The 21,460-nt window shown below is 41.4% G+C and overlaps 2 protein-coding genes across 19 annotated transcripts in view; one reads left to right on the top strand and one right to left on the bottom strand.

Annotated features, from left to right (window-relative positions):
* Window positions 1-957: 957 nt before the first annotated feature.
* On the bottom strand, window positions 958-13,294 carry LOC108410481 (lebercilin-like protein). 4 transcript variants are annotated; one of them, XM_017681569.2, is made up of 8 exons: window positions 12,919-13,294; window positions 11,070-11,427; window positions 10,245-10,756; window positions 9,323-9,460; window positions 6,133-6,199; window positions 4,671-4,810; window positions 2,931-3,093; window positions 958-2,152 (listed from the first exon to the last, which is right to left on the bottom strand). In XM_017681569.2, exons 2-8 carry the CDS (start codon window positions 11,359-11,361, stop codon window positions 1,722-1,724), a joined length of 1,743 nt encoding a protein of 580 aa, XP_017537058.1. In that variant the 5' UTR covers window positions 11,362-11,427; window positions 12,919-13,294; the 3' UTR covers window positions 958-1,721. The 4 variants fall into 4 exon arrangements, with proteins under 4 accessions (XP_017537058.1, XP_037386998.1, XP_017537059.1 ...); XM_037531101.1 differs by having other exon boundaries at window positions 11,070-11,382; XM_017681570.2 differs by having other exon boundaries at window positions 11,070-11,376.
* Window positions 13,295-14,240: 946 nt separating this feature from the next.
* sh3bgr (SH3 domain binding glutamate-rich protein) overlaps window positions 14,241-21,460 on the top strand; it is a 33,911-nt gene continuing 26,691 nt past the window's right edge. For 3 of the 15 annotated variants that reach the window (XM_017681585.2, XM_017681584.2, XM_017681586.2), the window contains exons 1-4: window positions 14,247-14,413; window positions 17,521-17,706; window positions 19,180-19,260; window positions 20,926-20,997. In XM_017681585.2, coding sequence (XP_017537074.1) covers window positions 14,369-14,413; window positions 17,521-17,706; window positions 19,180-19,260; window positions 20,926-20,997 — 384 coding nt within the window. In that variant the 5' untranslated portion in view covers window positions 14,247-14,368. Of the gene's footprint in view, window positions 14,414-17,520; window positions 17,707-19,179; window positions 19,261-20,925; window positions 20,998-21,460 lie in introns of all 15 variants that reach the window. The other 12 variants (XM_017681582.2, XM_017681579.2, XM_017681583.2 and 9 more) reach the window with 9 other exon arrangements.

Below are 21,460 nucleotides of genomic sequence, written 5' to 3'. Positions count from 1 at the left end.
ATAACATCATCAGTTCACGTTTCCCATAATTTAATCTTATGTCAAACAAAGGTTTGTTTAGATATTTGAGTTCTGACTGAACATGTTCATGTTTTAGAAGATATTTTTATTTTAATGCTGATACTTAAATGCTTAACAAATATAAATGAAGTTGATGACCTTTTTCAACCCTACTGGCAAAAAAGTTGGGATCCTGTGCAAAATGTAAATACAAACAGAATGCAGTGTTTTTTTTTTTTTCTTCTTCACTGCATCCACAAATTCAAGTTAAAACTCTAAAACACAAAGAAGAAACCAAATATAAACAGGATCCAAGAAATGCTGCCACCTTCTCTGGGCCCGAGCTCATTTAAAATGGACTGAGAGGAAGTGGAAAAGTGTCATGTGGTCCAACGAATCAACATTTGAAATAATTTTTGAAAATCATGGACACTGAGTCTAAAGACCACTCAGCTTGTTATCAGAGCACAGTTCACAAGCCAGTACTCATGATGGTTTAGGGGGCATTAGTGCTCATGGCCTGGGTGACGTGCTCATCTGTGAAGGTGCCATTAAAGCTGAATGATATAAACATGTTTTATCAACATCTGCTGCCGTCCAGACGACGTCTTTTTCAGGGAAGGCCTTGATTATTTCAGCGAGACGATGTCAAACCACATTCTGCATGTATTACAGCAGCACTGCTCCACATTAAAAGAGTCTGTGTGCTAAACTGACCTGCCTGCAGTCCAGACCGGTCACCACTGATAAAATTTCCTGCATAATGAAACAAAAAATATGTCAAAGGAGACCCTGTTGAGAACTGTTGAGCAGTTGAAATCTTATGATTTCAACTAAGAATGAGAAACATAATGGCCATTATTTATATATATATATATATATATATATATATATATATATATATATATATATATATATATATATATATATATAATTTACTTTATTTGATTTGTATATTGTTGCATTTTAATTTATTTACATTTTGCAGCATCCCAACTTTTAAGGAAATGGGGTTGTTCATTTTTGCTGATGCGGATACATAAACATTTATGAAACGGAACTAAATCTATGCGCATTAACATTACAGAGAACTCTTCAAATGCAGCGTCACCTGTATTCATTACTGTTACATTTACTGATTTTTACATTCATTTACATTCACAGGCACTGAAGGACCTACAGTAGAACCTCTTTTTGGTCTCTGTTTAATTCCCTGTATGTTATTTCATAGTTTGATGCCTTCATTCTACTTTGTAGACCTAGTCTGTAGCGCGTGGTCAATTAGCACAGAATACTCTTCATGTGTTGCCTACATTTACTAAAAAACAGCAAAGTCACCGACTTGAAACTCATAGCAGAAGCTCTGCATACATTCATTTACATCTATTACAGCATCACTGCTGCTTTCTGACTGTTTAAAACAGCAAAAAATGGAAAGAAAACTCTTCAAGCAGGTTTCCAAACCTTTTATCTACTGCTAGTGTAGATGTCTCTGTGGAATTCCCCTTTAGGTTGCCACATGAAAATATCTGAGTAGTTTAACATTGGAAGTGGCTCAAACATGATGTTTATAAAGCAGTTATAGTTTATTATGTATATTTTGTATAATTCATCGCAAAGAGGGGTCAGTTTGTGCACTGCTAAAAGAACTGGTCAGTATAAATGGAAAGCATTTCTTCTGAGGGATGTCTTAGCTTGCTTTGGAGATGATGAAAGGCTGTTCAGTTCTGCTCTGAGCTTTTTGGACCAATGTCTCCATTAACATCGGGCTTCTCCTCCACCACGTGGACCTCAAACAGCTCCTTCTCCAGGCTGGTGTTGTTTGGTGCTGGTGGAGTGAATGAAGGCTCATAAGCGCCGGTGTCCAGAAGAGCATATGAGCTCTTAGCTTTGTGGTGTCTGTGTTCATAAGCTGGTTTGCCGCAGTGCAGATTCAGGGTGGTCTCTTTAAATACGTAGTGGCGTCTGATTTTCTTGGGGGACTTGTTTGTTGAAGGTGATGGCGTAACAACTGACCTCTGGATGCTCTGATCTGCTGAGCCGAGCTGCTCCGAAGGCGAAGGTGAGCTCTGAGAGGGTGTAGCGGTCACCTCCTCCTGCTCTGTGTTAATCTCCAGCTTGGGTCCATCAGTTCCACCATCGCTTCCATCCTCTAAGAAGAAACAACACTCAGAATCAATACATCTTATTACTGAAAATCCAGTTCAAGTGCTGAATTGGCCACTTTATTGGAAACACTTGCCTTCTAGCTGCACTGTGTAGGTTTTCAGCCCCTCTACTCCATTCATCAATATAAAGAGACCATCACTTACACTAACATGATGCCACAAGAGCATTTATATGACTTGCAGTGTTAAAAAAAACAATTATAATCACTTATGGCTGTATTCAATCAAATTCAGGCTACTTCTAAATAAAATAAAAGAAAAATTGTTTGTGGTTGTTTTTAGTGTCTATATTCCATTAAATTAAAAATTTGAAGTCTTGGTCAGTGAAATCACAAACTAAGTCAAAATATGTAATATTCCTCATTATAAGATTGCTGTAAGAATATAAGATTATTAAACTTGTTTCTAGACTATTTTAATCACATTTTAACTAATTTTATCTAGTGGAAACTGAAATTATTCCATTGGAAACTAATTTTACTTTTTTTGATAAATAAAGTGTTAACTAGATAAAACATAAAACAAGTAAATAGTAAAAATTATTAATAATTCATCTTAGAACATTCTTACAACTCATAATGAGAATTGTGAGATATATTTTGAAGATTTAAGATGATTTCACTTGCTAATATATCCCATTTTTGCGGTGTCCTTTGGCCAGTCACATCAGTGCATTCAGTGCATTTCTAAAAGTAAAATAATATCCAAAACATTCTAATCAAATTGTGGTGAAATGTGAGATTTCATGATGCGCTGACTCACTGTGAGATTTACCATGACCATCACAGTCTGAGTGGTCAGAGCTGTGCTGTCTGCAGTCTGTCTGCAGTGTGTCTGTCCCAGTTGTTTCCTCTCCTTCATTCTCCATCTCTTCTTCTTTTTCTTCTCTCCTAAAACTGTCTGCACACTCACCAGCATAGAATTCCTACAGAAACAACTACAGTAAACAAACACTCACCCTCCCCCATTATACCCACTCCATTATACACCCCCCTGTTATACACCCCCGATTAAACATCCCCCATTATACCCACTCCATTATACACCCCCCTGTTATACACCCCCCATTAAACATCCCCCATTATACCCACTCCATTATACACCCCCCTGTTATACACCCCCCATTAAACATTCCCCATTATACCCACTCCATTATACACCCCCCTGTTATACACCCCCCATTTAAACATCCCCCATTATACCCACTCCATTATACACCCCCCTGTTATACACCCCCATTTAAACATCCCCCATTATACCCACTCCATTATACACCCCCCTGTTATACACCCCCCATTTAAACATCCCCCATTATACCCACTCCATTATACACCCCCCTGTTATACACCCCCCATTAAACATTCCCCATTATACCCACTCCATTATACACCCCCCTGTTATACACCCCCCATTAAACATCCCCCATTATACCCACTCCATTATACACCGCCCTGTTATACACCCCCCATTAAACATCCCCCATTATACCCACTTTGTTATACACCCCCCAGTTATACACCCCCCATTAAACATCCCCCATTATACCCACTCCATTATACACCCCCCTGTTATACACCCCCCATTAAACATCCCCCATTATACCCACTCCATTATACACCCCCCTGTTATACACCCCCCATTAAACATCCCCCATTATACCCACTCCATTATACACCCCCGTTATACACCCCCTATTAAACATCCCCCATTATACCCACTTTGTTATACACCCCCCTGTTATACACCCCCCATTAAACATCCCCCATTATACCCACTTTGTTATACACCCCCCAGTTATACACCCCCCATTAAACATCCCCCATTATACCCACTCCATTATACACCCCCCTGTTATACACCCCCCATTAAACATTCCCCATTATACCCACTCCATTATACACCCCCCTGTTATACACCCCCCATTAAACATTCCCCATTATACCCACTCCATTATACACCCCCCTGTTATACACCCCCCATTAAACATCCCCCATTATACCCACTCCATTATACACCCCCCTGTTATACACCCCCCATTAAACATCCCCCATTATACCCACTTTGTTATACACCCCCCAGTTATACACCCCCCATTAAACATCCCCCATTACACATTCCCTGATCATACCCCACCATTATACACACTCCTGCCATTATACAACTCCCTGTTACACACACCCCTCTTATACACCCCCTGCTATACACCACTCCATTTTACACCCCCATTACACAACTCACTATTATACACACACCCATTACACATCCCTCCATTTTATCCTCCCCATCGTACCCTATACACACCTCAATAATACCCCTCACTGCACCCCACTGACATTATACAATCCCTCATTGTACACTCTCCCATTAAACCCCCCCTCCAAAATATATACTCCCTTATCATACCCCATATTATACAACCCTCCATTATACACATCCCCATTATACCTCTCTCATAACACCCCCCACTGTCCATGACTACGTGCTGCGTAACATAAACTTCACCCAATAGTTCCTCAGCTGGTTCTGAGGTTCTGCTGGTGAATGCTCTTCAGGCAGGTACTCTATCTGCAGTGGACGAGTGGGAGCTTCAGCAGGTGAAGGAGATACAGAGAATGTTTGAACTGATTTGCTTTCTTTTGTTCCTAAAAAGCACATGAAAAAAATTAGGCTATTACTTAGTGCACATATTCTATTTATTTACATGAAAAAAAATATAAAACATAAAAAATACTGTTAAATTCAATAAACAATCTGTATCTCACATTCTGTTGTTTTCATTTTTATTTGATGTTCAACAAACTAATTCAAGTTAACTCAAAATACGCAGGGTAGTAAGTTGTAATACGTTGCCGAGCTTACTTCAAATTTTTTAATTAATCAGTAGAACCCGAGAGGGAGCGTGTTTTCACAAAATAACATCACAGCTGTGATCTGGTGGCCGTAGATCATCACAGCCGTGATGTTTTTGGCAACAACACACTCCTCAAGTGTTCTACTGCGCGGCGTTTAATATGTTTTAATGTTCAGCTCCTTCCTCCTAATTAAAGCTCCTTAACGAGCAGCTCGTTGCTACGTCAGAGTAACGAGCTCCGCCCACTCGCTGCTCAGCCGGCAGTTCGTTCTCCAGCTCCTTACACTAAATTCCCAAACTGTCGTCTCCACTGAGCAGCTTTTCAGTCGGCAGCTGAGACAGAAGATCAGCTGAACAACCTGGAATCAGCCAGAAATGAACCCAACACCATTCGCCAGACGTGTCTGATCTTCAGAGTCGGACCAAATCAGACTGAGCCATAAAACTGACCCCATATCAAGTTCAGCTGGTCAGTTTTTGCCAGATCAGTATTAATGTTGTTTTGTTCCAGCCGGTCTGTGAAGCTTCTTACAGCCAGTTTAGTTTGGCGAATGGTGTTGGGTTCATTTCTGGCTGATTTCAGGTTGTTCAGCTGTTCTTCTGTCACAGCTGCCGATGGAAAAGCTGCTCAGTGGCGACGACAGTTTGGGAATTTAGTGTCGTCTCATCTTCAGAGTCTGACCAGATCGGCTGTCGGTCAAATGTGATCTCAAAAGTGTCCGTTTTCTGTTTGTGGCAAAGTAAGAAGTAAAAACGTTCAAATGGCTTGAGCGTCTCCTACAGCTGTCAGAGTCGTTGCTTAGCAACAGCGTCTCAGTGGAGTGATGCAGCATTTGTGAAAAATGAAATGACATCACGGTGAGAACACTTCTCAGCCAATCGGCTTGTCGTATACATCAGCTGACTGTTGTATAGAGTGCAGGATCGTGCTGTAGAGGATGTGTTTGACCTTTTGTGTTTTTCCACCTACACAGTCAACACAACCTGCCATTTGACCAGGGGTGCACAAACTTTCACACAGGACTGTGTAATTTGCATTGCAGGGTCAGTGTGATTGTCCCGCTCTCTGCTTCTCGTTACTAAATGTCTAATGTTGGGAAAGAACATATTTACCTCCCTTTCGGCCTTTCAGGAATCTGAGCGAGTAGATATTGCGAATCTCCAGTTCTTTCTCTCGTCCCTGTATTGAATAATAAATACAGTCTTATTAATCAACAATAGATATAATAAAGTTCTGAAGGGCCTTAAAATAATGACTGTATATCCAAAAGCTGCGTTTGGTTACAGGAATGAGTCTGCAGCGCTACAGTCGATTAGCACAGACAGAGAACCTGTAAACTCAAAGCACGTTTATAGGGGGACTCAGTGGGCAGCTGCTGACCGTTTCTTCTATTGTAAGTGTATTTAGAGTCTACAGGTAATCTGTTCTTATACTACGTTCAGTATATTTTAAAATTATTGTCTGTGATAATCAGTCATATTCCACAGATGCAGATGCAACAGACAGAGATCAGGTGTAGAAACCTGGAGTATTCCTTTAAAGTGACACTCCAGCCAAAATAAAAATTTCATCATTCCTGCTTCTGTTATAAACATGCCAACTCTCCTTGTACAGCCTATTACCCCACTTACCTGCCATATTACCCCTCTTATCTGCCATATTACCCCTCTTATCTGCCATATTACCCCACTTACCTGCCATATTACTCCACATACCTGCCATATTACCCCACTTACCTGCCATATTACCCCTCTTATCTGCCATATTACCCCTCTTATCTGCCATATTACCCCACTTACCTGCCTTATTACCCCACTTATCTGCCTTATTACCCCACTTACCTGCCTTATTACCCCACTTACCTGCCTTATTACCCCACTTACCTGCCTGATTACCCCACTTACCTGCCATATTACCCCACATACCTGCCATATTACCCCACTTACCTGCCATATTACTCCACATACCTGCCTTATTACCCCACTTACCTGCCTTATTACCCCACTTACCTGCCATATTACTCTACATACTTGCCATATTACCCCACTTACCTGCCATATTACCCCACTTACCTGCCTTATTACCCCACTTACCTGCCATATTACCCCACATACCTGCCATATTACCCCACTTACCTGCCATATTACCCCATGTACCTGCCATATTACCCCACTTACCTGCCATATAACCTGACGTACGTCTGTCTGATACTGTGCTCTGTGAGCTCCTGTAACCAAAACCAAATTCCTTGTACAGTGGGGCAAAAAGAAAGATCCAAGGAAATCACATTGTAGGATTTTTAAAGAATTTATTTGTAAATTATGGAGGGAAAATAATTATTTGGTCAGTAACAAAAGTTCAACTCAATACTTTGTAACATAACCTTTGTTGGCAATGACAGAGGTCAAACGTTTGTCTTCACCAGGTTTGTACACTGTAGCTGGTATTTTGGCCCGTTCCTCCTGCAGATCTCCTCTAGAGCAGTGATGTTTTGGGGCTGTTGCTGGGCAACACGGACCTTCAACTCCCTCCACAAATTTTCTATGGGGTTGAGGTCTGGAGACTGGATAGGCCACTCCAGGACCTTGAAATGCTTTTACGGAGCCACTCCTTCATTGCCCGAGGGGTGTGTTTGGCATCATTGTCATGCTGGAAGACCCAGCCACGTCCATCTTCAATGTTCTCACTGATGGAAGAAGGTTTTGGCTTAAAATCTCACAATAAATGGTCCCGTTCATTCTTCCCTCAACACCGATCAGTCGTCCTGTCCCCTTTGCAGAAAAACAGCTCCAAAACCTGATGTTTCCACCCCCATGCTTCACAGCAGGTTTGGTGTTCTTGGGATGCAACTCATCATTCTTCTTCCTCCAAATACAATGAGTTGAGTTTTTACCAAAAAGTTCTATTTTGGTTTCATCTGACCACATGATATTCTCCCGATCCTCTTCTGGATCATCCGTATGCTCTCTGGCAAACTTCAGACGGGCCTGGACGTGTACTGGCTTAAGCAGGGGACACGCCTGGCACTGCAGGATTTGAGTCCCTCTTGGCGTCGTGTGTTACTGAGGGTAGCCTTTGTTACTTTGGTCCCAGCTCTCTGCAGGTCATTCATCAGGTCCCTCCGTGTAGTTCTGGGATTTCTGCTCACTGTTCTCATGATCATTTTGACCCCACGGGCTGAGATCTTGCATGGGCCCCTAGATTGAGGGAGATCAATGGTCTTATAAGTTTTCCATTTTCTTACAATTGCTCCCACAGTTGATTTATTCACACCAACCTGTTTGCCTATTGTAGATTGACTCTTCTCAGCCTGGTGCAGGGCTACAATTTTCTTCTTGGTGTCCTTCGACAGCTCTTTGGTCTTGGCCATGGTTGAGTCTGACTGTTTGAGGCTGTGGACAGGTGTCTTTTATACAGATAACGAGGTCAAACAGGTGCCATTAATACAGGTAACGAGTGGAGGACAGAAGAGCTTCTTAAAGAAGAAGTTACAGGTCTGTGAGAGCCAGAAATCTTGCTTGTTTGTGGGTGACCAAATAATTATTTTCCACCATAATTTACAAATAAATTCTTTAAAAATCCTACAATGTGATTTCCTGGATTTTTTTTCTCATTTTGTCTCTCATAGTTGACGTGTACCTATGATGAAAATTACAGACCTCTCTCATCTTTCTAAGTAGGAGAACTTGCACATGTCACGATTGGCCCCTCCCAGTCCTGTAGGTGTTTGTGTTTTGGTATAGGCCACGTGCTTCTTTGTTTTGGTATCCAGAGTCCTGCCCCTTGTTTTGTAACTCCGCCCCTGATTGTCTCCACCTGTTTTCCACCTGTCTCTCATTTTCCATGTGTATTTAAGCCCTGCGTTTGTCCCTCGTGTTTGCTGGTCGTTGTTTGATTGTATTGATCTCTATTGTTTGCTCGTCGTGTTTGTACCATTGCATCCTGTTTAGTGTTTATCTCGTCATGTCTGTCCCCCTTTTTTGCCCCACTGTATGTGTAAGCAAACCTGGCCAATAAAGCCTGATTCTGATTTTAATTTCATAGATAAAACATTGGATATTTCAATGATATATAGACTGCTGAATTGGAAGTGTCCCTAGAAATCGAGTCATCTTACTAAATGACGTGTCTGAGCAGTGATGCATGCTGGGAATTGTAGTGAGAGGACAGCGATAAATGAAAATGAAATTGTGGATTCTGTAAAACTGATGAGATTGAGGGATACAAACCTGCACAAGCTCTAGTTTTAGGCTGCTTTAAATCCTGACATCAAGCTGAGTAAATACTCAACAAAACTTGTACCTTGAGTTTTTGTGTTAGCCTTTTTATCTCCTCCTCCAGATGTCTGGCCAGCTCTCGAGCTTCCGCAGTCTTCCGCCTTTCAGCACTCAGCTGACGATTAAACGATGCATTACTCAGCGTGAGGTACTTTTCCAAATCCTGACATCAAGAAAAGACCAATTAGTACAACAGTGTGCTTTAATGCATAAAGGATGAGGAGGGCATGAGGAAGGTGCATTACTAAATAACAACTGTCTTAAGAAATAAAACCATCTTAAATGTGAGTTTCCTCTTAACTTTAGACTTAAACCGTCATTCTTCACAGTTTTTTTCTTAAAAATGATTCTAAAAGAGAGCTATTCTTAAAGACGTCTAGAACTTAAGCTCTTAGATATTAATCTTATTATGTCTCCACATGTGAAAGGTGCACAAGTGAACCTTTAAAATTGGTAGTGTCTAATAATTAATGGGAAAGTTCACCAATTTTCCAAAATAAGCCCAAAGTCGTTCAGAGTGGTTTGGTGTGAAACGCTCGGTTCTAGAGAAACTTACCGAGTCAGAATTGTTCACAGTGGTGGTGATAGGAACCAGACATCCACCTCTAAAAGCTCCTTCACAGAAAGTTCCTACATGAAATGGTTATGAATTCACTGCCTGATGACTGAGACACTGTTTTATGATAGTTTTGAGTTTTGGCCTTTAAATCCATTCATGGTGGAGGGTTACATAATATGCAGGGCACTGTGAGGCAAAATAGTCCCCAAAGAAAACTTATTATTCCAGATTTTCCACTATGTTCCATCATCAACATTCCATATAAGCTCAGAAGACTCGTGTAGGTTCACTGGTGGTTCTGGATGGTAAGTAAAATGTCTATATTTGTGTTGTAGTCATGGCGACGCCTGGTTCCCATCACCACTACCGTAAAGTCATCTATTCTGACCTGTATCCTGTGGTTTTGTATCTGCAGGCTGGTGGAGAGGGTGCTAAGACGCTGTGTCAGTGTCTCTCGTTCCTCCAGGCTCTGGTCCTGGCTGAGCTGCTGCAGCCTCCGTAGAGCATCACAGGTGTTCAGGAGCTCCGCCTCTGTGCCTCTCAGCCTGTGGGACAGGGTGCTGTTCCGGGTCCTGGCGCTACGCAGGAGCTCCTGCAGGGCACGCACTTCTCCGCTGTGCTGGAGAAGCATCTGAGGCAGGCTGGCCTGCATGTCCTGAACGCGCTGCAGTGCCACTGTGTGGCGGCTGTGCAAGTGACGCAGCAGCCGGTTCTCCTGTGAGGCGGTGCTCAACTGCTGCTGCAGATCCCTCACCTGGCTGCTCAGCTGCTTGATGTGCTGCTGCTGCGCTGATGCGATGCACTGCCGGGGGAAGTCCAGAGGGTGCAGCCTGATAGGGGGCAGGCGTGGGACCCTGCGAGTTCTGTTCCACTGATAGAAATGACCAGATCTATTGTGACCTACAAAGCAAAAAATTAACGATTAATTAAAGATTAATGTGAATATGTGAAAAATAAATGGACAAATATGGATGAAATGCTACTATTGTGATTATATTGCTACATTTACTGCATATATTTGCAATATGTAAAATTGGTTTGATATGATTTAGATTCTAATTAGAAATTGTTATTTTATGTCATGAAAAAATGTTCCTGGTTCTAATTCTGTTCTACTCAGGTCAGTTTGGCCCAGATAAATAAACACTTTCCCGTAAAACTGTTTCAGCCCCCAAAATATACCACAAACATTCATTCCAAAAGTTTGAAATACCTTTGGGCCTTTTCTGAATCAGCTTCTTGCAGGTGGCTGATGGGCTCGACAGCCGCAGCGCAGCACTAGACTTGTCCTTCTCTTTAGATGATGGTGAAGAACAGGATCTGTCAGAGCTTTTCTTTCTCCTCGTACTGGAGCTGTACCTGAGCCCTGTTCTGGAAGAGCTCGATTCATCTGAAGGACTGTGGAGCGTAAGCTCTTCATCCTGACCACAGTGTTCCTGTTCTTCATCTTCACTACTGCAAGCACTGTGTGGCTCCTCTTTCCGGATACCATGTCTCACAGGCATTTCCCAGATCACCCGCTGCAACTCTCAGAGACAAAGACGAAACTACCTGCGTTATTTCTGTAAAATCTGTGAATGGAGTAAGACACTTTTTACAGATACAGTTATTTAAAACAAGTAAAACAGTATAAAATCTGGCTAAACCATATTATAATATTCTTACATCAACCTCTTAATGAGAAATATTAGATATTAACTACATTCAAAATGTTTTCATTCACTAAGAGCTGATAGAAGATCCTCTGTAGTGGAGCAATGGTACATTACACTGAAGCACACCTGAATAAATGACACTGGACTGCAGTTGAGTAAATTACACTGGACTACAGTTGAGTAAATGACACTGGACTGCAGTTGAGTAAATGACACTGGACTGCAGTTGAGTAAATGACACTGGACTACAGTTGAGTAAATGACACTGAAGCACACCTGAATAAATGACACTGGACTACAGTTGAGTAAATTACACTGGACTGCAGTTGAGTAAATGACACTGGACTACAGTTGAGTAAATGACACTGGACTGCAGTTGAGTAAATGACACTGGACTGCAGTTGAGTAAATGACACTGGACTGCAGTTGAGTAAATGACACTGGACTGCAGTTGAGTAAATGACACTGGACTGCAGTTGAGTAAATGACACTGGACTACAGTTGAGTAAATGACACTGGACTGCAGTTGAGTAAATGACACTGGACTGCAGTTGAGTAAATGACACTGGACTGCAGTTGAGTAAATGACACTGGACTACAGTTGAGTAAATTACACTGAAGCACACCTGAATAAATGACACTGGACTACAGTTGAGTAAATTACACTGAAGCACACCTGAATAAATGACACTGGACTGCAGTTGAGTAAATGACACTGGACTGCAGTTGAGTAAATGACACTGGACTGCAGTTGAGTAAATGACACTGGACTACAGTTGAGTAAATTACACTGAAGCACACCTGAATAAATGACACTGGACTACAGTTGAGTAAATGACACTGGACTACAGTTGAGTAAATTACACTGAACTACAGTTGAGTAAATTACACTGAAGCACACCTGAATAAATGACACTGGACTGCAGTTGAGTAAATGACACTGGACTGCAGTTGAGTAAATGACACTGGACTACAGTTGAGTAAATGACACTGGACTACAGTTGAGTAAATGACACTGGACTGCAGTTGAGTAAATGACACTGGACTGCAGTTGAGTAAATGACACTGGACTACAGTTGAGTAAATTACACTGGACTGCAGTTGAGTAAATGACACTGGACTACACCTCAGGAAACTACACTGAACCACACCTGGGTAAATTACTATTGTTAGGCCTGTTTATATTATTATATGGGCAGCAACCAGAATCTGTAGTAACAAATGATCTACTGGTTCAACTACAAGCAGTACGTAATATTTTAGTAGAAGATATATATTCCATTAATTTAAAAAATATATTAAAATATACTATTTAAGGCAGCTATTAACCAGCACAGACATCTTCCAGCCCCTGACTGGAAGATTGCGTTGATTGTTAAATTATTTAGAAAAGATTAAGAATATCACTTTTCTAAAGCGTATGCGATGAACTGTAGTCCAGCGGTGTGTCCTGCCTTCCGCCCGAAGACTGCTGGGATAGGCTCCAGCACCCCCCCGCGACCCTGACGGAGAAGCGGCTTAGAAAATGGATGGATGGATTTTTCTAAAGCATTTCCTTCTACTGTGCTGCTCACGCGGTTCCAGTTGAAACTATCGTCGAGGTGGCGGCAGATTTTTAACAAAATCTTAGCTTGACTTAGCCTAGCTTAAGGCTCCTTGGTCTCCATGGGAACGAGAACCCCCTGCTGTTTGCGTTCAAAACGCAGGCTAACATTGAGCTGGAGTTTATGCAGATTATTCAAAATTTCGCACCATCTCGCCCCCATTATCAGCTTTATTTGAAACTCTGACACTTTTATAAATGTACATTTGACAGCAAAAAAGAAGAAATAGAGCTTTTTACGAGTGCTGGCGCATACGGACTACAAAATCTGCACGTCCCTTATAGCGGCGCAGGCACCAAGCACTGGGATTTGTAGTTTTATTTGTTGTTCGTATATTAACGCTTACAGTTACATTGCTCAACGAAATATTCAACAGTTTAATTGTTGTAGCTGCCGCTGTGTTTGTGTGGTCACAAAAAAATTTTCCAGCTTTAAATGATTTTTAAAAATCTGTTTTTAAAATTTCCTTATGGAGGAATTCCTTCAAAACCGCACAAATGTAAAAAATAGTCTGCTTCTGTGGCGACCTACATCAACCTTATATAGATGCTTTGCTAATTTTAGAAAAGACCGACGCTTTAATAATATAAATAAACAACTGAATGTCATAAAGAGATTCTTAAGTAATGTGTTTTATGTAGTATTTAGCCCCTAGTATTGTCTCTTTAAAATAAAAGGGTCCTCAAGGGTTCTTTAGTAAAGGCAAATGTTCTATATAAAGCCATGAACACTCAAAGAACCTTTTGCATGTTGACAGAAACAAACAAAAATGAAGAACTGGATTGTAAGCAGTCTAGACATGGCCAGCAGAGGGCGTTAGTTCTGCACATTTGCGCCGCACCAGAACAATTAAGTGAAGTGTTCAAATGCAAAAAGTAATACATAAATAGAGTTTAATAGATTGTACATATGATTAAGTGGATTGTGAGACATGATTCGAGGGAATGTGACCATAAAGACATGCCTGGCCTACAAATACACCGCAAAATACTGTTTTTTTCCAGCCTGGGTGGTGGCAGGCCTCTATTTCTGTCCCTAACCAAACAACTACTGCAGTTTAACTTAGTGCACTCAGAAACAGACAGCTGAAGTTGCCAATCACTCAGCCAAGGGACCCTCACAGCAAGACCCCCGCCTAAAGCTCCCTGTGACCGAGCTGTGGACAAAAATAGCCCTAGCTTCCACACAGCCAGTGCCCTCTGTGTGCTCCAGTCTCTGTACAGCCTTCACCTACTTCCATTTCCACATTAACCATGGTCATCAAAGTTTTTCTGGCATCTTCTTCGGGGTCCACAGCGGTAAGCACACGAGTGTTTTGTGTGTAAGCTCTTTTTTGCAGTCTCAAAATAGGCTAAATTGAATTTTCCCTGTTCCACCTTAAATGGTGCAGCAGTTACATGCTGCACCATTTAAGGTGGAATGGTACAAGTCGCACAAGAAGCCACCTTTAGCTTTGTCTAACATTTTAACTCTGCCTAGTTATGTAAAATTAGGATGCAAAGTGCAGTTGGGAACTTTTCCAGGCTCTTTAAGCAGAGACTGATCACCGTATATCAACATAATCTTTATTTTTGAACTACTTTAAGCAGCGAAGCTCTCAGGCCTCCCCCAGTTTCCTTATATATCTCTGCAGATCACATTCCAATCCTGCACCAGCACAGCAATCAGCCTGGACAACCGTCTCACTCTGAACGTTCTGGAAAGTGCATGAAGTTCTGTTTAACTGAAATTAAATCTAAAAAAGTCTCTTTATTGTTATGTAAAAGTGCAGGCCTGACTAAGAAGAGCTGTAGCAGTTTAACTTTCATAGTCCCGTATAATAATATGCCTATAATAAAATCTGCACCTCTCTGTAATGAAAATACAGTGTGATACTGTCTTAGTTGCATATATATGAGTACATGTGTAGTAAACTACAGCAAATGGCTGTATTTAGTGTAGTATTCTGATAGGAGTGATGTAGAAACTCCTGTATTACTGACATTTACATAAGGCACATTTATAGATTTGAAGTTTATTATTATTCTGGATTGAATATGATTGTTATTTACAGGCGTAGCAAAATATTCTACTGGTATATCACAGCTGTGGTGCTTGTGTGGTCAAAAAAAATCACAAACAGTCACAGCTTTAAATCATTTTAAGTGATTTAATTTAACAACAACAGGAAGAAATAGGCTAAAAATGTTTACCACACAGCAAAAAGTGGAAGAAATCTGATAACCATGCTAAATTCACAATTTAGATACTAGCAAATGTGCACTGAAAATGAATGTTCTTTCATTTTTAATCTTTAAAATGTTTTATTTCCACTTATGCACTGGTCTATACAGGCTGGTGGTCATGCATGAAATTTTGTCATATATCTGTTGATGGAAATACGTAAACATTTCCCTGAACCTGGAACAGGATCGCAAAGAATTCAGGCGCTTATTTTTTGTGTGGCTACAAATGAATAAAAGTGCAGTGACTGAAATGCAGATATAAAATACTTGATTTTTCAGAATATAATGCAAACGTCATCACATATCACTCGATTAAAGAGGCAGTTTTTTTTAATACTGTGTCTTAAAGACGGTCTGTGTGAGTGGGCAGGGCTAAACTGCTGTAGGCTAAATGGGCGGATGTAAGTAAATGCGTTTGTTTTTGTGACATCACAAAACCATGGAAGTCCGGAGAGGCTATGAGCTATTGCTGCAATTTTTTCGGGATTGTTATTTTGAGATAATGCATTAATTATCCTGTGATCTCAGGATAGCAAAGTTGTTATCTTGAGATCACAATATAGTTATCTCATATCTCAAGAAAACAACATTGTTGTCTTGAGATCACAAGATAGTTAACTCGTTATCTCAAGAGAACAATCCAGAAAATGACATCTTCCCCAAGGCCGTTCCGGACTTCCTCACAGACCCAATACTTTGAAAATGAGCCTATTTTCTATGTATGAACTGTAAATACTGAAGAGTAAATGGTTCATTTCGAAACTTATTTATATATTTACATCTAAATCTTTAATTATAAAAAAGTGAAAGTTATTAATATTATTGGGCGTTTAAGCAATTATCTGCATCCCGATTTTCAACAAACTTCAATGCTGTGAGAATATCGCTGTAGTTGGAACAACACATTGCATTTTTCAGTTTGTGGCATAATTTGAAAATACCTGTTGGGCTTTACACGGTGTGCAAATTTCATAATGAATGAACCAAGACACCAAGAACCTTGAGCAAGACACCTAACCACCAATTGGTCTCCAGGCGCTGTGGATAGGGCTGACCACCGCTCCGGGCAAGTGTGCTCACTGCCCCCTAGTGTGTGTGTGTGTGTGTGTCACTGCACGGATGGGTTAAATGCGGAGGTGAAATTTCACCTAATCTAATATAATTGACCTTTACTGTTAACATGAATTTAAAATAGAAGTGCGTTCAAACTGATTCCTGCATACCGAACTGGAAATTCGTGCTCAGTTTCAGTTTTGCATAAACATTGTACTTCTAATATGATGAGATATGGTAATATTTACTGTTATGGTGGTATATCACACCACAATGTGTCATAATAAGCTTTTTGATCTCAAAAAATTCAGTATTTAAAAAAAAAACACTTTCCAACTCAAATAGAGGGTTCTAGTAGTGAAGAAAATGGTTCTGCATAGAACTCTACATAGTTCTATATAGTTCTCAAAGAAGCCTTTGCATGTTTAAAGAGTTCTTTGTGTCATGAAAGGGTTCTTCACCTTTTATGGAAAATGTTCATGAATGTGCTATAGATAGTTCTGTATAGAACCTTTTTGAAAAGGGTTCTATATAGCACACAAAAGGGTTCTGCTATTCTTATAGGCTTGGCACTGTAACAATAGAAGAACCCTGTTGGGTGCTGTATAGATCCTTTTTCAAAAAGGCTCTAACGTTTAACCGTGCAAAGTATTCTTTGAGTGTTCGTAGTCATTTTGGGGAACCGTTTTCCTTACTAAAGAACCCTCGAAGAACCATCTTTTTTTAAGAGTGTGGATGCAACACTGCATATATTTATTTGCATCGTCTACAGTTTCAAGAAGTATCGTGATATGACAGTTTTGCCGTATCACCCAGCCCTGATCAAAGACGTATGAATGAATCAATAAGGACATGATTAAAGATTGACACGTTTTATTTCTGATCAGAATAATTGACGTGGATGTCCGATTCATCAGAACACCCTCAGAAACTCACCTGGAGCTGTGATTGGTCAGGATACTCACAGCACCCAGCATGCAGACTCTGTGATTGGTTAGGGTGCTCAGTTGCATGTTGTAGCCTTCTGCTAAGGGCAGAGGCCTATATTGCTGATACACTGCGCAGAGATATCAATGGGCAGCTATGATCCTGACTGAGTAACTGAAATGTTTAATTCATTCACACAGATAAAAAAGAAGCAGCAGGATGTGCTCGGATTCCTGGAAGCACTGAAGATCGAGTATGCGCAGCTGGACATCGCCTCAAATGAAGAGAACCGTATGTGGATGAGGGAGAACGTACCTGGAGACATGAAGCCCTCCAACGGAATCCCGCTCCCTCCTCAGATCTTCAACGAGGAGAACTACTGTGGGGTCAGTGGCTCGGACAGTGCAGGCTGTAAGGCTATAGATTTACACTGATCAGCCTTTACATTAAACCACCTCCTTATATCTACACTCATGGTCCATCTTATCAGCTCCACTGACCATATAGTTTCACTCTGTAGTTCTACAGTTACAGACTGTAGTCCATCTGTTTCTCTGATACTCTGTTACCCTGTTCTTCAGTGGTCAGGACCCCCATGGACCCTCACAGAGCAGGTACTGTTTGGGTGGTGAGTCACTCTCAGCACTGCAGTAACACTGATGGGGTGGTGGTGTGTTAGTGTGTGTTGTGCTAGTCTGAGTGGATCAGACACAGCAGTGCTGCTGGGGTTTTTAAACACTGTGTCCACTCACTGTCCACTCTATTAGACACTCCTACCTTGTCGGTCCACCTTGTAGATGTAAAGTCAGAGACGACAGCTCATCTGCTGCTGCACAGTTTGTGTTGGTCATCCTCTAGTCCTTCATCAGTGGTCACTGGATGCTGTTGGCTGGATGTTTTTGGTTGGTGGACTGTTCTCAGTCCAGCAGCAACACTGAGGTGTTTAAAAACTCCAGCAGCACTGCTGTGTCTAATCCACTCAGACCAGCACAACACACACTAACACACCACCAACACGTCAGTGTTACTGCAGTGCTGAGAATGACCCACCACCCAAACAGTACCTGCTCTGTGAGGGTCCATGGGGGTCCTGACCACTGAAGAACAGGGTAACAGAGTATCAGAGAAACAGATGGACTACAGTCTGTAACTGTAGAACTACAGAGAGCAGCTATACGGTCAGTGGAGCTGGTAAGAGATGGTTTTAATGTAAAGGCTAACCAGTGTAAACATTATATCTGTCACTAAAGGAACAGTTCACTGAAAAATCATATTCTCTCAGCTCCCCTCAGCCCTAAATGTAGCCGATCAGCCAGGATGTGTTTGGTGTCTGAAGTTTGCTTCTTTTTACTTTTATCTCTGGAGCTACGAGGCTAATGTAGCTAACAAGTAATAGAAGATGTATGGAAGTCGATGTCAGTGTATGAGCCCTCACTGCAGGGCTGTCAGATCAGTCAGAGCTGCAGTTTTAAATGTAGAGTATTTTATCAATTTAAGATGGAAGTGTGGAAATTATAACATGGAGCTGGCAAATTACCTGTAAATGAGACCAATCAGATGCAACCAAACACCTGTGACATCACAACCACAACTTACTGGCAGTCTGGCACAATAATTCAGTGTTCAACCCAGGAGATGTGGATATTCTAGTCTTTCTGGTGAAAAACAGACACCGGCATCTTAATTTATAGGGAAAGATGATGATGATGATGATGATGATGATGATGATGATGAGGATCAGGTGTGATGAGCTTGTATCTGCAGATCTGCAGGACAGCAGTTCAGAACCACAGCTGAGGAGAGAAGAACTGCATATTTATTGCAGGATTTTTATGAAAAACTTATTTCTGGTGTTTCAGGATTATGAAACGTTCTTCAACGCTAAGGAGGAAAACTCCGTGTATGAGTTCCTCGGCCTGACCCCCCCACCTGGGTTCAAGGTCAGTGTGTGCTTTACATTTACTTTAATTATCTAATCAGATCCACTCAGATTATACATTTATCTGTCTACCTGTCTGTCTGTCTGTTTGTCTGCCTGTCTGATGTGTTTATTTATCTGTCTGTCTGTCTGTCTGATGTGTTTATTTATCTGTCTGTCTGTCTGTCTGTCTGTCTGTCTGTCTGTCTGTCTGATGTGTTTATCTGTCTGTCTGTCTATCTGTCTGCCTGTCTGTCTGTCTGATGTGTTTATTTATCTGTCTCTCTGTCTGTCTATCTGTCTGCCTGTCTGTCTACCTGTCTGTCTGTCTGCCTGCCTGTCTGTCTGCCTGCCTGTCTGTCTGTCTGTCTGATATGTTTATTTATGTGTCTGCCTGCCTGCCTGTCTGTCTGTCTGCCTGCTTGTCTGTCTGTCTGATGTGTTTATTTATCTGTCTGTCTCTCTGCCTGTCTGTCTGTCTGCCTGCCTGCCTGTCTGTCTGCCTGCCTGTCTGTCTATCTGTCTGATGTGTTTATTTATCTGTCTGTCTCTCTATCTGTGTGCCTGCCTGTCTGTCTGTCTGTCTGTCAGATGTGTTTATTTATCTGTCTGTCTGTCTGATGTGTTTATTTATCTGTCTGTCTCTCTGCCTGTCTGTCTGTCTGCCTGCCTGTCTGTCTATCTGTCTGATGTGTTTATTTATCTGTCTGTCTCTCTATCTGTGTGCCTGCCTGTCTGTCTGTCTGTCTGTCTGTCAGATGTGTTTATTTATCTGTCTGTCTGTCTGTCTGTCTGTCAGATGTGTTTATTTATCTGTCTGTCTCTCTGCCTGTCTGTCTGTCTGCCTGCCTGTCTGTCTATCTGTCTGATGTGTTTATTTATCTGTCTGTCTGTCTGTCTGTCTGTCTGATGTGTTTATTTATCTGTCTGTCTCTCTGCCTGTCTGTCTGTCTGCCTGCCTGTCTGTCTATCTGTCTGATGTGTTTATTTATCTGTCTGTCTCTCTATCTGTGTGCCTGCCTGTCTGTCTGTCTGTGTGTCAGATGTGTTTATTTATCTGTCTGTCTGTCTGTCTGTCTGTCAGATGTGTTTATTTATCTGTCTGTCTGTCTGTCTGTCTGTCAGATGTGTTTATTTATCTGTCTGTCTGTCTGTCTGTCTGTCTGTCTGTCTGTCTGTCAGATGTGTTTATTTATCTGTCTGTCTGTCTGTCTGTCTGTCTGTCAGATGTGTTTATTTATCTGTCTGTCTGTCTGATGTGTTTATTTATCTGTCTGTCTCTCTGCCTGTCTGTCTGTCTGCCTGCCTGTCTGTCTATCTGTCTGATGTGTTTATTTATCTGTCTGTCTCTCTATCTGTGTGCCTGCCTGTCTGTCTGTCTGTCTGTCAGATGTGTTTATTTATCTGTCTGTCTGTCTGTCTGTCTGTCAGATGTGTTTATTTATCTGTCTGTCTGTCTGTCTGTCTGTCAGATGTGTTTATTTATCTGTGTAAAGTGATGCTGTGCTGTGTGGAGATGATGGTGATGTGCAGTGTCTGTTCTGCTCTTCCTGCACACAGACAGAGTTCACAGTTATTTCTGTAAATCACAGATGATTCTGGTTCAGTTTCTGTGTATAAACTCAGTGATCAGTCAACTGTCTGTTCTGCTTCTCCACCTCATAATGAAAATGATTTTTCGATGCAGGAAGCAAAGCAGTGCGGTCTGTGGCAGACGGTTGAGGATGGAGCTGAGGAGCGGCGTGATGATGACACCTCAGTAATTCTCCTCTGACCTTCCTTAGTTTTTCTCCTTGCACTGTTTAACAGATTCCATCAGTCAGACGGTTTATACACAGAAATCACAGCGTGATTCTTTCCTGCCCTTCCTCTTTAGGCTCTCCTCATCACTAACATTCCTGTGAAGGCATGAGTCTCTTTCACATTCACTGCACCCGTCTGTCTCTCCGTCCCTGCTGATCTGCTGTTTACATATACAAGAACCTTTTCTGTGTTTTTGATTACATGTGCATGTTTGTGTTAGGGAGTGTTGGAGAATTCGTTTAAAGCATGGTCATTGCTTTCTTTCTCTAGTCTGATTCATCGAACCTTGTTAAATTTTTCCTCTCTTCACTGACTGGTGGGCACTCGCATCGTAATGTCCTTTTTCCTTTCCCTTAAAACCTTCATTTCAAGGACAGTTTTAAGGGGAAATTCCACTAGTTTTACAAAATTCTACATAA

This window comes from Pygocentrus nattereri, chromosome 19 (assembly GCF_015220715.1).
Source record: "Pygocentrus nattereri isolate fPygNat1 chromosome 19, fPygNat1.pri, whole genome shotgun sequence".
NCBI lineage: Eukaryota > Metazoa > Chordata > Actinopteri > Characiformes > Serrasalmidae > Pygocentrus > Pygocentrus nattereri.
Note: the sequence above shows the minus strand (reverse complement) of the source record. Positions and strands in the feature narration are given on the sequence as shown.